Source organism: Pollicipes pollicipes, unplaced genomic scaffold (assembly GCF_011947565.3).
Source record: "Pollicipes pollicipes isolate AB1234 unplaced genomic scaffold, Ppol_2.1 Scaffold_7261;HRSCAF=8764_pilon_pilon_pilon, whole genome shotgun sequence".
Lineage (NCBI taxonomy): Eukaryota > Metazoa > Arthropoda > Thecostraca > Pollicipedomorpha > Pollicipedidae > Pollicipes > Pollicipes pollicipes.
Genome location: NW_023597054.1, coordinates 3,942,301 through 3,959,057, shown reverse-complemented (window position 1 = coordinate 3,959,057; position 16,757 = coordinate 3,942,301). Strand labels below are relative to the sequence as shown.

Sequence of the window (16,757 nt, the reverse complement as noted above, 5' to 3'; positions counted from 1 at the left end):
CGACTCAAGGAACCCTGATCAGCGCGCAGGGCCCTCTGGCTGGCACTGGAGTGCCCGCTCCTGCGGGCCGGGGCCCCTGAATGAGAGCTCCGGTCGACCTTTTGGGTCCTTCGGGCCCTCAATTCGCGTCCTTAATTGTAGCCCTCGAAGGGCCCGGAGGGACCCTCGGACCTAAGGGGGTGGCACTTTCCCCTGCGCCCCCTTTGCCTGCGCTACTGGGTGAGAATGTGCGGATAGGCGTTCCATGGCGATGATGGTTTTTAAGAAAGAAACATGAAAAGTAGGGGCCATAGCACTTCTGGTTTTAGGACAGTTCCTCCACAAGTAGACGGACTGAAGGGCGAATCAGCGCCTTCATACCTGATATTTTTAAGTGTATGCCTGATGCTCGTCATCTAACGTTCTCATTTGCTTCTCAACAACGGTGGTGTCCGTCGAGATATAGCTTTGGGGACTCGTGAGCGGTCGCACTCAATTCGTTGCCTCCGGTGGCCATAACCCGCAAATTTCATTGTAGAGCTTATATGCTTTTGCATTACGCAATGACATGATCCACAGCTGAGAAGCTTTGTGTCTTGGGTTCCACATTTTGAAACGCCTTGTTTTTTAATTGAGCATCGCTTTTAATCTGAGAAAGACTAGCAGACTTTTCAGCTTACGTATAGGGAGGCTGCGGGCCCACAAGTTGCAGCTCTAATGCGAATACTGTTGGCTACGCCCGTGACTGTAACCACTGTAGGGAGTTGAGCGGCAATTCCTCAACCTTTGCCAACATGTGTTTTTGCCTTTTCCATTATGTGCGTAGGATGCGCGTAGCTCGCATTTCCCGCCTTAAGTCAGCTCGCTCCCCCGAATCACCGAATTCTAGTTTGCAGTCACTGACCTATGCTATGTGAGTACACACCACCATCCGCCGGGGAAAAGCCACATCACGTGCGTGCTGTTCTTGCGCGAGGATTCCTTAGCCACGGATGCTGAGTGCTTCGAGTAGCTAGTAAGGCCAAAACTAGAAAGTGGACACCAGGAGAAAGTGCTCGTGAAAGAAAAGAAAGTCCCCCGAAAATTAGTACCTTCACGGAGCTGCATGAGATGTCGGCAATACATGACAGATGAAAGTCAGCCCTTCCCCTTAAAACGCCGGGTTACGTTGAACGCTCGCGGCAGATATAGGTACGTAACTTGTTTCAGAAAATTTTGCACCTTTGTCCTACATACAAAAGTGGATCAAGTCGGTTGCGCTCAAGGAGGAGCTAGTGAATGCCCGGTAGATCAGTGCATACCTGAGGTAGGTAATTTCCAGAACTTTCATATCCGAGTAGACAATTCGGAAATACGTACTGAAGCAGGCGTCCCACCTGCTTTACACCAATAAGTTCTGGCGCTGATCCACAAACATGCAACACAGCAGTGATACAGCCATACGATCAGTTCGCAGTGGGCGGTGCGGGCGGCGCCCGTCGCCGACGGACGGGCAGTCCAGGTGGTGGCCGCCGACGGCGGGCAGTCCAGGTGGTGACCGCCGACGGACAGGCAGTCCAGGTGGTGGCCGCCGACGGCGGGCAGTCCAGGTGGTGGCCGCCGACGGCGGGCAGTCCAGGTGGTGACCGCCGACGGCGGGCAGTCCTGGTGGTGACCGCCGACGGACGGGCAGTCCAGGTGGTGGCCGCCGACGGCGGGCAGTCCAGGTGGTGACCGCCGACGGACAGGCAGTCCAGGTGGTGGCCGCCGACGGCGGGCGGCAGTAGGGCTCAGACAAGTAATATCCAAAAGAAGGGCCTAAATTTTGCAACTTTTATTTTACAGTGGACACTTTGGCGTCAGGCCTTTTTCACTTTGTTTTCGGCAAGCCGTATTTGGAGCTTCCAAATTTACTTTTGCATAAGGTGCTGTGAGAACACCTCATCTCTTGAAAACTAGTCGACAAAATCGAGGCTTATCAAAACTGTGAGATTTTGGGACGGATTCGAAAACAAAATTGTTGTTTGCATATATTGCATAACAACAGATTATGTACTTTCCTTAAAAAGGTGTTATGGTGGCTTAACAGCGGCCTAAGTTCTCCATTCCCCTCCTCTTGCCCACCTCCACTCCGATCCCCGGTTGCCGAACTTACCTCTCAGGAGGCGCTCCTCCGAGGAGACGCTCCTAGCTAGGCCCAGAGTCACGCCTCGACTTTTTGAAGCATTCCTACGCATTTGGAAATGTGTGCAAAACGTAATGCACAAGCATAACGTGTAGCAAATTCAGCAACCAACGGAAATGACACGCGACATGGGTGACGCGTAAAATCATCTTCAGCAACAGCGCGTGCAGATTCCCCGAGCCATGACCGACTGCCGCTCTCAGGCTAGGGTGCCAAGGGGAATCTCAGGCTAGGGTGCCAAGGGGAATCGCCATCGTGTGTGTCTCGGATTGTGTACGTCGGCTAGGGTGCCAAGGGGAATCGCCATCGTGTGTGTCTCGGATTGTGCACGTCAATTAATTGAGAGAGGGCAGGCGGGCAAATGTAGCCGTGCACACACGCAGGCCAAACGTCCTGGCGCTCGCTCGGCTACAGAGCTTCTGAACCTTTCTGACTTCATCGGAAAAGCCACGACCAGCGTGGAATGCTCCGGATCGATCAAGACTGCCCCGGATCGATCAAGACTGCCCGCACTGATCAGTATTTAGGTCCGCGTGAACAGCGTGGGCACTCCGATGAAATAGAAAAACCCACAACCAATAGGGACGGCACCTGAGCGATCGAGGGCGCTGCGGCAGGCCAACAAAGGGCTCTCATCAATAGTGTAGGGTACTCAGAGCAAGTGAGAAGGACCGAAGACCAACATGGTGGGGCCCCTGAACGATCGGGAATGACCCAGTCAGCCAGAGCGCAGGGCCCTCCGAGCAAACGGGAAGAACCCAAGACCAGTGCGCACTAACTAATGTCCTTGGCCCTGCGAGAGTGCCTTGGAAGTCGAACGTGCAGGGCCAATAGGGGCGATAACTTGCCGTCCTCCGAACAGATATGAACTGTTCAAACCCATCATGGCGGGACTTTGTGCGATCAAGAGTGCCCGAGCAGTTAAGAGACAGGAGACAGGGCCCCGACGAGATTGAAGGGTCCTCTGCTGATGAGATCGAGGTGGAGGGCCCCTGAGCATCGACCGCCTCAACGCGTGAACTGGCATGGCTTCCAGCAACAGCGCAGGGTCTTCCGAATAAGTGGAAAGAACCCGAGACCAAAGTGAAGGGACCCTGAGCAGCCGGTTGCATCCAAGCAGGTTAACATTTAGGACTCCAGCAATAGCGTAAAGCTTGTCGGGCTAATGTGAAGAAACCCTGGAGAGCCCCCGATTGATCGGGAGTACCCCGGCACGCTAGCAGATAGGACCTCAACAGCAGCATAGGGCCCTCCGAGCAAAGGCAAAGACAAGAGCAACGTGAAAGGCCTCTTAGCGATCGGATTGACCCAGAAGTCGACATATAGGCTCCGGCAACAGCGCAGGGTCTCTGGACAAAGGAATGAGCCTAAAAATCTCTCCAATCACGAACCTCTCAATCATCGTATAATTATTTATGTCGCTCACGGTTCCTTTGCCTTCCCTCGCGACTGTCTTGGTTGCATAGTGGCTCAAAGAAATTCAATTTTGCTGTGTTTTGTGTTAATGAGCTACGCCCGTGCGGCCGGCTATGGGCTCCTTCGGAGACTATGGCCCAAGAGGAGGGGCATGGCCCCGTGGCCCGCTCGAGATGCGCTTCTGCCAAAGAGGGGCCCGGAAAGCCTCTCTGGACCAAATATCAAGGGTTCGATTGCAGGGCTGAAGGGTGTGTAGGGCCCAAAGGACTGGTTATAGGTCACATTAAGGATCCCGGCTGGTAGAATCGTGGCCTCAATTGTCTGTCAGCGAACATCTTGCACCCATTGAGAGCACCTGGAACAATGGGGCCTCTTTTTTGACCACAGACCACTAACACCCAATAGTTGGTCCCGTGCCAATCAGAGCCGGAGAGGGGGGGGGGGGCACCCCTCAAGCCGGAGCAAGGCAGGGGCACGCGATTTGCATTGATCGAGGTCCCTGAAACATTGGAGGCTCCCCTTGTCGGTCATGGACCGCAGTGCCTAACAGGGGCTCTGTCTCTGCATCTGCCAACCCCTAGAGCCCGAAGAACCCTAGGGCTGGCTATAGGTCACATTAAAGACCTATGCCCGTAGGCCCGTAGTCTCAAATGTCATTCGCGATGCCTCTTACACGGATCGGAGACGTCTGAGACAATGTGGGCCCTATTTTGGCCAGAGACCACCAACACCACATAGTCAGCTTTGTGTCGGACTAAGCCCTGGCGAATCACTTTTCAGAGCGAGAGGAAAAAATGCCCCAAGGACACTAAACGCACTGCACTAAAAAGCTAAAGAATACGGGCAAAAACGCAAAGAACGGCATATTGTCAAAATGGAAACAACTTTTTTCCCAAATAGCAACAGCATTCTCCTCGATTTAGGTTCACCTAGGGTTGGCCAAAACCCGGGCCAAAACAAGACACAGGGATACGGCGGTTTGATCGAGCAAGGACGGCGACCTCCTCGCTCCCTTTCAAGTCGCTGTCTTGTGCAAATGCTGGACAATGTTTGCGAATGTTCTTGCGAAAGCTGTCGAAAACAGCCCCTTTCAATATTAAGCCTTTCAATTCTACTCATGCTAATGGCAGTGGGCGTGGCCGGTGTTGCGTCAGGCGCAGCTGTTGCTGTTCGCTGTGAGCTGTTGCTTTTTGCGGAGAGCTACGTCCCACACCTACGCTGAGATCACGCGGTGCATGCTACTTTGTTGTGCCATTAGCGAAGCTTTATCCCTTGCGGTTTTGTGTTGACCGACAGAGTCTTCCTCCATCCACTATCCATTACATCATCGCAACGATTTTCGCTGCGTTGTCATGCCAACATGACGTCACGCAAGGGCAGTCGATACTGGGATTATTGAATGCACGGTTGGTGACGCCAGAGCGGCGGACGGTGCTATCTGGCGAGCCTGAAGGTCGGCTGTACTGGCAGGTCTGGAGGTTCACAGGTGAGGCGCCCAGCTGAAGCTGCCAGGCCTCGGCTGCAGGCCTGCCCGCTCGGTGCCCCCTCCATGGGGGCAACAAGTCCTCAGCGACAGGCAGCGGTGCTCGTGAGATTTGGCCAGTGCGCCGCCTGTGGATCTTTGATTAGAAGACCCGCACCCCGTACCTGGTGTGTGTGTGTGTGTGTGTGTGTGTGTGTGTGTGTGTGTGTGTGTGTGTGTGTGTGTGTGTGTGTGTGTGTGTGTGCGTGTGTGTGCGTATGTGTGTGTGTGGGTGGGTTGGTGGGTGTGTGGGTGTGTGGGGGTGTGGGTGGGTGGGTGTGGGTGTGGGTGTGGGTGTGGGTGTGGGTGTGGGACGACTGTTGTAACACATGCACGAGTGTGGGTGTGTTAGAATGGTGTGGACGTAATATTAAGGTGGCATTAACCATTGCCAAAGTGTTTGCGCTGAGGGTTCATTCGTCTCGCGCCAAGCCGAAGACCTATCAAATAGGCCACAGGGCGAAGTTAGCGTACTCGTTATTTTAACACTTTCATCATCAGCGGATAGCATGTGCGTACTTGTGTAAAAATTGCTACAATAGTCATGGCGCCGTCCCATCACTACCCAGATGTAATCAAAGGTCTGCCAGCACGAACACGCAACAAGTTACTCCGCACTCATAAGCTGGGCCTCATAAGAACCAATGGAGATGAATACAAGATTGCTCCAAGACATGCACATTTTTAGATACTTTATCGGTTGCGGTATATCGTAATTCTGGTCAAATATTCGAGGTGTAGAAACAAATATTGGGAGACCACGCCCTTCCAGAGAGATATCTATAAAGCTCCCCCATAGACAGCCAAGCGCATAAGTGCAACCATACTTAAGTTTTGTAACTACGTCTAGCTGCTCGGAGCGAAGTACCTTGCTTCCCAGATGCGTTTTGACGTGTTGAACAGACTATGCCTCGCACTGTGAACAATTTCGATTGTGTAATTTTCTTTTAGCGCATTTGCTGTTTTCTAATGCATGTTACGTCGCGTTATTGATGCCGGTTCATGTGGGTTGTACACATGCTCTGCCATCAGACAAGTTCATTTTGCATTGCTTGTTATTTCATTTCTTTCCTCCTAGGTTTTTTTACAGAATCGTTCTCATTCGACAGAATGTGCCTTCCAAAAGCTCATGAAAAGATATGGAGTAACATATCGATATTCGAGGCTGCGTAGAGTATAGAGCTACATGGACCGAACGTTTGTCTTCCTGGTCTGACCTTTTGACAGCAAGCATCGGTGCCAATCGGTAGGTTGTCTTTATAAAACAATTGATAAGCACGCACTCAGAAACAGCGAAATAAGTGAGCAGTAGGTACACGGAGCTCGTGAAGCTACTGCTTTTGTTCAGGGCTGAGTCCTAGTTGGCTTAGGAGCCGACACAAGTCGTTGAGCGGCACGCAAAACAAAATTGGAATCCCTTGCTGGGGGTACGACAGACCGGCCTGGAGGGCTGACAGACCGGGCTGGGGTTCAACAGACCTACCGTGGGTCTAAAAGAGCGGGATGGGGGTCTGACAGAGTGGGTTGGAGAACTTCTTTTTGTCTTGATGGCCTCGCTTTTCCAATGACAGCTATTTTTACAGGCCAATGGTAGCTGGGATCCACGCCTGGCAGCCGCCGCCGTCGGCAATTTGGCGTCGCTGTGGCGCCGACGGGGCTGTTCAAACGGCCGCTCCTTCCCACAGGAGTAGGCCAGCTCCGATGGCCGCTGGTGCGGCGGTGCTGGCGCCAGCTGACCGGCCGGCCGTCGCTGTGGCGGTGAGCCACCGCTGCCCGCCGCCTCTCGCCACTGCCCCAGGCCGCTGAGCCTCAGAGCGGCGCACCATACCAGCACTATCTGGGCCTCAGAGCAGCGCACCACACCATCGCTGTCTGGGCCTCAGAGCGGCGCACCACACCATCGCTGTCTGGGCCTCAGAGCGGCGCTCCACACCAGCGCTATCTGGGCCTCAGAGCGACACACCACACCATCGTTGTCTGGGCCTCAGAGCGGCGCTCCACACCGGCGCTGTCTGGGCCTAAGAGCGGCGCACCACACCAGCGCTGTCTGGGCCTAAGAGCGGCTCACCACACCAGCGCTGTCTGGGCCTCAGAGCGGCGCACCAAACAAGCGCTGTCTGGGCCTCAGAGCGGTGCACTACACCAGCGCTGTCTGGGCCTCAGAGCGGCGCACCACACCATCGTTGTCTGGGCCTCAGAGCGGCGCACCAAACAAGCGCTGTCTGGGCCTCAGAGCGGTGCACTACACCAGCGCTGTCTGGGCCTCAGAGCGGCGCACTACACCAGCGCTGTCTGGGCCTCAGAGCGGCGCACCACACCAGCGCTGTCTGAGCGGCGCTCAGACATGTGGCCAGCCGGTGGAGAGCAGCCGTCCCTGGTCCCAGTCGGCGCCTGCTCGCCTCTTCTGCCGGTCAGCGCTGCACACTCAGTAGTGAGTCGATGACGGGGGCGAAATGACCAATCAGCTAGTACGGGTCAGATGACTTAAAGACATGCATTGTGCGTGCAATCCACGCAGTTTTTGTAGCACATTAGAATGATTGTGCTAGCTTGGGTCCTGGAACATCATCCTTATTAACTCTGAAGGAATAGCAACATGTATCTCATGATTCCAACCTTGCATAACTTTGAACTCGACATAGGCTAGGTGCATAGTTAAGTGATTTGATAGGATATCAGGAATAGCGCTGGCAGGTATGTCAACACTTCCTTACCACTCATGCTATTAAAAGAGATTTGTGCTGATTCCATCGCTCTTGTTTTATATGCACTGCATTTCTAACTAAGACTTTCTAGTTTGGTCAAGTTTGTGAATGTTTCAAAGAATTTATCCTACATTTTCAGCCAACGAATCAACGGGATACTCGAACGCATGCAAAGCTGAAGTATCCAGAGACGTGGGCTGAGCCCGTGCGTCCCTGCTGAGCGGAGGCGCAAGCACCAGAGCCGGCCGGGCCGGTCCTCTTCGCTGTAGGTGGACGATGCCCGAGCGCAGTGACGACTATCGGGTGGTGGTGTTCGGAGCCGGCGCCGTCGGCAAGTCCTCCCTGGTGCTCCGCTTCGTCAGGGGTACATTCCAGGACAGCTACGTACCCACCATCGAGGACACGTACCGCCAGGTGGGTTCAGTACCCACCATCGAGGACACGTACCGCCAGGTGGGTCCATTACCCACCATTGAGGACACGTACCGCCAGGTGGGTTCAGTACCCACCATCGAGGAAACATACCTGACTGACCAGGTGGGTTCAGTACCCACCATCGAGGACACATACCTGACTGACCAGGTGGGTCCGGTACCCACCATCGAGGACACGTACCTGACTGACCAGGTGGGTCCAGTACCCACCATCGAGGACACGTACCTGACTGACCAGGTGGGTCCAGTATCCACCATCGAGGACACATACCTGACTGACCAGGTGGGTCCAGTACCCATCATCAAGGACACATACCTGACTGACCAGGTGGGTCCAGTACCCACCATCGAGGACACGTACCTGACTGACCAGGTGGGTCCAGTACCCACCATCGAGGACACGTACCGCCAGGTGGGTCCATTACCCACCATTGAGGACACGTACCGCCAGGTGGGTTCAGTACCCACCATCGAGGACACATACCGCCAGGTGGGTTCAGTACCCGCCATCGAGGACACATACCTGACTGACCAGGTGGGTCCAGTACCCACCATCGAGGACACATACCTGACTGACCAGGTGGGTCCAGTACCCACCATCGAGGACACGTACCTGACTGACCAGGTGGGTCCATTACACGCCACCCAGCCACAGAGGCAAGTCGTTGCGAATACGATCGGCGAAGGCAACTGCGACAACCCACCGAACCCACGAATAAATGCATTCATATTTGCTGCCTGCATGCCTCTGCTGCCGTCGCCCTGATACATGTTCACGGCGTAAAATGGCTGCAAGATGAATATGAGTGAAGGACTTCAGGAAATCGTGGCGCATTTAGGTTCTTGAGCACGCTGAGCTCTAATGTGACGACTCCATAGCTATTACCCGCATCCCTCTGTGGTTGCCGTTCGCACAAAACCGTACGGCGCGATATGGTCCGCATATTTCAAAACGTATCAAGAACCATGTCAGAGTGGTCACGTTTCTCAACCTACTGCGGACAGAGTCGTGGTGCCTTTGTGGACAAGCTACTCAAGAGAAACGCTTGCAGCTCTATGTGGTTGTGAAATCGTGAAATGAACATGGTGTCCAGTACCTATGGAAATGCTAAGACATTTTAAACTGTTGAATGAGTATTCAGTGCATGACTTTGTACGAGTGAGCTGATCTTTTGCCTCCAGCAACGCAGGCTACAAGTTGCATGACTTTGTACAAGTGAGCCAATCTTTTGCTCCTTGCAATGTGTTTCAATCCTGCAACAATTATAGTAGGCGGTAAATGCCGCAGACTATTGCTGTTTTCCAGATCTCATTCATGCAATATTACAACACTTTTAGCTAGCGGTTTGCACAGATTGACTGATTGATTATCAAACTGAGCCGGGGAAAAATAAACAGCACAAAAAGCAACAAAGCAACAAAACACCTATTGCTAAACAGAGATCTTGGTTGACCGATGAAAGCATCATTAGTGTATACCTACATATGATGTTCCGTTACTCGTGATTCTACATGCCCGTGGCGCTTCACATTCGCTACTTATGTCATCGTTTTTATTATCGTTCTCCAAGGTGATCAGCTGTAATAAGAACATCTGCACGCTGCAAATAACCGACACGACCGGAAGCCACCAGTTTCCGGCCATGCAGCGGCTCTCCATCTCCAAGGGCCACGCTTTTATCCTGGTGTACTCCATAACGTCCCGCCAGAGTTTGGACGAGATCAGGTCAGCAGTGCAGAGTTTGGACGAGATCAGGTCAGCAGTGCAGAGTTTGGGTGAGATCAGGTCAGGAGTGCAGAGTTGGGCGAGATCAGGTCAGGAGTGCAGAGTTTGGAAGAGATCAGGTCAGGAGTGCAGAGTTTGGACGAAATCAGGTCGGGAGTGCAGAGTTTGGACGAGATCAGGTCAGGAGTGCAGCCTGGGTGAGATCAGGTCAGGAGTGCATCCTGGACGATATCAGGCGCAGCCCATCAGTCGTTAGCATTTGATGTCAGCAAAGAAACGCGCTGTGGACAGCTGAACTGGTCCGCTCGTCGACTGCAGTTTTCAGCAGTTTAGCCAATGTTTTGTCATTCTGACTTCGTGTGATCCTCAGGGTCCGTGCATACAAAATATGTCTCCATTGTAAAGCCTCGTTCCGTATGCGTGTTTTAAGGGGTTTGGGCGGTAAGGTATTTGGAATTACTCCACCCGGTCTACAATAGGTCCCTGAGTAACATTGGCCTAGCTGTTGGAGCCCCACACGCTGCATGCCACAACCCCAGCTGGCTAAAAAGACGACTGGCACATAATCCAACACAGTGATTCGGTGGTGTTTGTACACAATTATCGATATGGCTGTGTTCCGCCCAGCGCGCTGACTAACACGTCCCCTCCTGGGGGCTATTGGACCCCGAAGGTCTTTCCAGAATAACCTGAGATGGGTGTAGCGCATCAGCGTCAAGCTTTGCATAGCTGCAGGTGGTTGGATTGCCAACACATTTGGTGTCGTAAGGTCGTTGACGTATGACAGATGAAAGTCAGATCAAGGGTATCAGCAAAGGCAATTCCCAGGGAATTATTTGATTTGATCCGAGCAGAGGAGCGTTAGGCGAACACATGCGTCTTTGAGCTGATTGCTTAAAAAATTAAAGAACTGAACTCAGGATTAAAACTAGCTCCTTTGCAGCCCTTGGGCAAGACATGGAGGTTGGATCGAGGTCAAAACGACATGGTTTTTTACCAGAAAACTTGCTTTGTGGGGTGGTTTATAAGGATTGCTTTAAATTTTTCCATCACAGAAGGGTCAACGTATGCATCTTCTTTGGAGCTGATCATGGTCAGATGAGTGCACCGACCTCAAAAACCCTAATCAACCCTTTGTCTAAGGAATCAGCCATATACGGCTTGACTCCTAAATCAATTTCAATGTTTTACCGGAAATAAACGCCAGTGAAATTTTGCGTAGAACGGCCATGAAGGGCAAAGGTGGTTTCATGAAGAGGTTTTACAGCACTTCAGACACCGGTTTTCATATCGGCCTTGTTTGCCCTAATTTTACATGGAGGCTGTGACCTAGGGACATCAAAACTTGATATACGTGCGTTCATTTACAAACTTATCTTCCTTGTGAATTTGAATTTATCTTCCTTCCTTCTTTGTCTCTAGCTCTCTCAATCTTGAGATATCCAGGAAGAGTACAAATTGACCCCCATATGAGCTCGTTGCATGCAACCGGCCACCCGGGCGCGTGTGAAGCCAATGTTACACATTGGTGTGGGGTATCGAATTGAAAAAAAGCCATCTTGAAGATCGTTCGGTGCAGTTCACAGCGCTGTCCTTCTTATGACCTAAGCCTTTCTAGTTTCTGAGCTAGACACCGGCGAAGACGTGCGAGCTATTTTGGTGAGGCTATTTCAAGATCACCCAGGCATTCATGATGCCATAATAACGTCATTAAGATCTGGTTATTCCATTAGTCATGAGGTGATCAAGGCCAATGCAAATATATTTGTCGAGGCGTTCATATCTGGAATTGCTGAGCACGTTTTCCAGATTTAACGGCAGCCAACTGGCTCTCAATCGATGCCTTACGAGAGACGATGACCAATTCAAGCAATACTGCATAGGAAAACATGTTTACTTAACAGAGGATTTGTGGTGTCTAGAGTGGTCTTTTTCACTTAAAAGTGTACCAGTAGGCATATATGAGCTTATCTCATTGTACATGTTGCTTGCTTTAATGTCTTCAAGCGTGAACTATTCACTTTACCCGGCAGACGCAACAACGCGTGACGTTGATGCTGCACCATCGCCCTCAGGATGGTGCAGCGTCATGCCGCCAGCTGACCGCACGGCTCATGGTTCATGCCGCCAGCTGACCGCACGGCTCATGGTTCATGCTGCCAGCTGACCGCACGGCTAGTGGCTCATGCTGCCAGCTGACCGTACGGCTCATGGTTCATACCGCCAGCTGACCGCACGGCTCATGGTTCACGCCGCCAGCTGACCGCACGGCTCGTGGTTCATGCTGCCAGCTGACCGCACGGCTCATGGTTCATGCCGCCAGCTGACCGCATGGATCATGGTTCATGCCGCCAGTTGACCGCACGGCTCATGGTTCATGCCGCCAGCTGACCGCACGGCTCCCCGTTCATGCTGCCAACTGACCGCACGGCTCATGGTTCATGCCGCCAGCTGACCGCACGGCTCATGGTTCATGCCGCCAGCTGATCGCACGGCTCATGGTTCATGCTGCCAGCTGACCGCACGGCTCATGGTTCATGCCGCCAGCTGACCGCACGGCTCATGGCTCATGCCGCCAGCTGACCGCAGGGCTCATGGTCTTGGTCACGTGTCTGCAGCTCGATCTTCAACGTCATCAGCGAAGTGAAGGGGGATCTGCAAGACATTCCCATCGTTCTGGTGGGCAACAAGTGTGACGAGAACGACAAACGGGAGGTGTCGCAAGCTGAGGGAGAGGCACAGGTGAGGAGGGAACGGGGAAAGCAGATACAATCGGGTGTCTGGCGAAATTGTGAGAAGTGCAGCCTCACAAAATAAGTTTAGATGAGTATTTTATGACATGCCCAAACTCCACTCTCACGAACGAACGAAACCTTAAGCAATCCATAAGCCCTGACGAACAAAAAACACGTTTCTCCACGAATTTGACCCACTTCATTCTCAAGGCGGACATTTTCCCCAACGGAACAGGGAACTCCATGCTGTTTTTATCAGCGGAATTCATTTTCATGAAACCTATAAAAGCGTCTGCAAGCGCGTGCGTCTGACCTTGTAATTCATCGTGCGAGGATGTATAAAACTGGTCTGCCCGCCGTGGCGGGAGCGTAGCTTCACAAAATGGGTTGAAGAGCTGAACAGTGAAAAATGACCCACAATACCCCCAAGATTTGCCAACAAACATGTTTCTCCTCAGATTTGACCCACTTTCTTCCCAGAGTTAGGGTAGAGCCCAAGTTAGGAGGAGGGCTGAGCCCCCCCCCCCCCCCCGCACTGAAAAGGAGACTACACCCGTGCACCGTTGTGTTTATTGGTCTCTGGCGTCGCGTCACTGAACGCAAGAAGACGACAGCTGCGTCACTGCCCATCTGTGTGGCCAGCGCTGGCAGCTAACATGAAGGCGTATCTCTCCTCAGGCGAAGGCGTGCCGCTGCGCTTTCCTCGAGACATCGGCGAAGAACAACGTCAACGTAAGCCAGTTGTTCCAGGAGCTGCTGAGTCTGGACAAGAGTCGGACGATGACGGTGCACCTGGATCCGCGGGGTCGCTCTGCCATGGGATCCCTGAGGCTTAAGGAGAAGTGTCAGATGATGTAGCGCCAGCGCCGCCGCAGTCCGGTCACCTGACCCGCACTGTACAAAGACAGCTCTCTCGGCACCCTCTCTCGACTGTGCTCTGCCACGCTGGGCGGCGTTGAGAGCTGCACTTCTCTGAGCACGGTCAGCCCCCCCCCCCCCCCGACGGGCTGTTGGTGCGCCGGGAAGCTGAAGCGGAGCAGCGTATCAGCGTCACCAAACCCATCTCCGCCAGGATCACTTATACCACCGTGTCCGCGGCGTCTCAACGTGGAGCATACATATACCGCCCTCTGTATTCTCACCCGCGGCGCCTCTGCCGCGGTGCGGCCCGTCAGCTGGTCAGCCCGTCCGTCAGCTGTCTTTGGCTCGACCCGTCAGCTGATCAGCCTGTCCGTCAGCTGTCTTTGGCTCGGCCCGTCAGCTGATCGGCCTGCCCGTCCGCTGAACAGTCCGTCAACTGATCAGCCAGTGTCTCCTGGCCGCGGATGGGTCTAATGCTGGCGTTAGAGAGCAAAGCAATAGCTGAGGCGGTGTTCTCAAACACACGATACTACCACAGCACTTCCAAGCTCAGCATTGAACCTGCTAGCGATACTGACTAGCCAGCCATAACGTCTATGACATGAGACGGCTGGGGAAAATGTACCGCGTAACAGAGCATAAAGCGGAAGAGGCGAATGCGTGGGTGGGGGTGGAGGGGAGGGGGCGAGGGCAGCTTGCAGAAGCTAGTCCAGAGCTGGTCTCCAGGGGTGCGCCCATGGACACGGCAGTGCGTCCCGGCTCTTGTTGGTGCACTGGCGGAGGGAGTAGTCTGTCTCGTCCCGTGTCGTCCACTGTGGTTTCTCATGCCCAGCGCCGCCGGCTGTGTTAGGACGGTGCCATGGCGTCGCCGCTGGCGGACGTTTTGCCAGCAGTCATGCTGAGATGGCAGCGAAGTGAATCCGCGAGATGTCCTCATCGGTGGTGTGTATTACACGTGGATATATTCTTCACTCTGCTTGCGATTCGATTTGCTTCACTGCAGTCGGGCACAAGACATTCCGTGCGTGCCATTAAGCCAGCTCGTACCATATGCCTAAACCTCCGACTGGGACGGCTGTTGAAGTCGATGTGCAAGGTATTGAGGAGCATTTCCATTCTAAGAATCAGCTGAACATCGAAGGAAATATGCGGATCATTTTAAGCTTTCGTTGAAGCTCGCCGCGAACGGGAACGGCCATGATGGCAGGTTGTTGACAGTGTGAACTGTTTATTGAAGGATACTTTTACCTTGGAAGGTTGTGTGTAGCGAGAAAATTTGATGGTGGAAATTCTGAAGTGTGCTGCCAAATCATAGCCGAATGCGCAAGCAGTGCCACAAGCACGAGACCAATCAAAACAACAATGATCCAGACCACTGGCCAACGTGGTTGCAAGATTTCCAAAAAATTGTGCGCATATCCCTCTAAACAGAAGGAGCACGCCAACGACGCCCTGACATATTGATAGAATGAATTTGGGTTCCCTACACATACGAGGTTGACGATTTCATAATGCTTCACGCATGCCGACAATCTGAAGATCTTATTTTCAACAATTCATCAGCGAGAGAGAGAGAGAGAGAGAGAGAGGAGAGAGAGAGATGAGAGAGAGAGAGAGAGAGAGAGAGAGAGCGAGAGAGAGGAGACGAGAGAGAGAGGAGAGAGAGGAGAGAGAGAGAGAGAGAGAGAGAGAGAGATATATATATATATATATATATATATATATATATATATATATCTATCTATCTATCTATCTATCTATCTATCTATCTATCTATCTATCTATCTATCTATCTATTTATGTGTGTGTACATATATGTATACAACAGCTCATCGCACAAGAGTCGAATAACGCACATGGGTCCCAGAAAACGCAGTCTAATTCAACGTCATGTGCACTGTCTAATGTCGCTGTCTAATGCAACGTCAACGCCCCTGGCATTAGTCACTTTGTGACCAATGCCAGGAGCGCCTACTTGTGTTGGGGGGGGGGGGGGAGGGAGCGACCTAAGGACCAAACATCCCTAGCTCTCCAAATATGTATTTCGCAACAGCCTTGGACCATTTTGCATTACCAAAAGCCATTTACTATTTGTATTCTTGCACCACTTTTCAAGTAGGTAAGAATCGATCTCAGCGATATAATGGTCATCCAAATAATGCCCAAAGAACGCTGACTTTGTGTAGAGGAGTGAAAAGTTAAAAAAAGTTATAACTCTCGTTGCAGGTGATCCGTACGTTGTACGCTAACAAAGTTATGTAAGTCAACTACGTCATCCGTTAAGTTGCTAAAGAGGCTACTGGAAGTATTCTGAAATATTTTGATGGAAGGGTTTAAGATTTTGCGGTTTCGAGATGCCAGCTCAGTCTGTGGCACATTGACTCCAGCGCTGTTTTACCAGTTGAGCTGGTGGAACGGTGGTCAGGCTTCAGAGGAATGTCAGCGCATTCATCAGCTGTGCAGGGTTATGAATGAAGACGGAACAGCATCATATACGCGTGGAGTGACACACACAACAGTGAGATATAATGTAATACACACAACAGTGAGAACAAACAACAAACCAACATGGTTGGCAAGCAAATGGCATGTCAGCACGTACTTTTTGGACAATTTTCAAATGACAGAAACTATGCTGCATTTGACGACGCCATCATGAAGCCTGGTTTGCACGTTTAGAAAAAAGACATCGTGAAGCGCGACGCATCTGTAAAGAGCACTGCTCATTCGTGCCGCACCGCAGCACAGACGCGTCCTCCTGGCCGCACCGCAGCACAGACGCGTCCTCCTGGCCGCACCGCAGCACAGACGCGTCCTCCTGGCCGCACCGCAGCACAGACGCGTCCTCCTGCCTCAGTTTGCTGCACGACACTTTCTCGTCGATGGCAGTCTGTGCCCAGCGAATGCATCATTCCAGCTGGTTGTCTGACGCAGCCTCCTAGTCGACTCTGGAACTTCCTGTTTAACTAAGCCGCGGCCCTAGCTGGGGCGGGCTTGAGAGGTTTTCTGCGGGTGCCAAGTCTTGCCTAAGACCCGGAGCGTCTCACCAATATAGTGTATGGCTTTCAGGTTCGGCAAAACACGCATCTACCATTGGGGTGTACTTCCGACGGATGAGCCCGTAATAGCACTGTTTGTACTTGTGGCGGCGCACCGCCTCGGTGAGATTTTCTGGGCTCGTGCATATTTCCGGCCGAGAGTGCCCTTTCGGGGAC

General features: G+C 52.6%; 1 protein-coding gene across 2 annotated transcripts; it reads left to right on the top strand.

The window, feature by feature from the left end:
* Positions 1–4,974: 4,974 nt before the first annotated feature.
* Positions 4,975–14,894, top strand: LOC119113021 (GTP-binding protein Di-Ras2). Of its 2 annotated transcripts, none has more exons than XM_037237338.1 (6): positions 4,975–5,045; positions 6,767–7,491; positions 7,926–8,200; positions 9,792–9,946; positions 12,565–12,688; positions 13,360–14,894. In XM_037237338.1, the coding sequence occupies exons 3-6, from the start codon at positions 8,063–8,065 to the stop codon at positions 13,537–13,539; spliced, it is 597 nt and encodes a 198-aa protein (XP_037093233.1). In that variant the 5' UTR covers positions 4,975–5,045; positions 6,767–7,491; positions 7,926–8,062; the 3' UTR covers positions 13,540–14,894. The 2 variants fall into 2 exon arrangements, with proteins under 2 accessions (XP_037093233.1, XP_037093232.1); XM_037237337.1 differs by having other exon boundaries at positions 6,767–7,512.
* Positions 14,895–16,757: the final 1,863 nt, after the last annotated feature.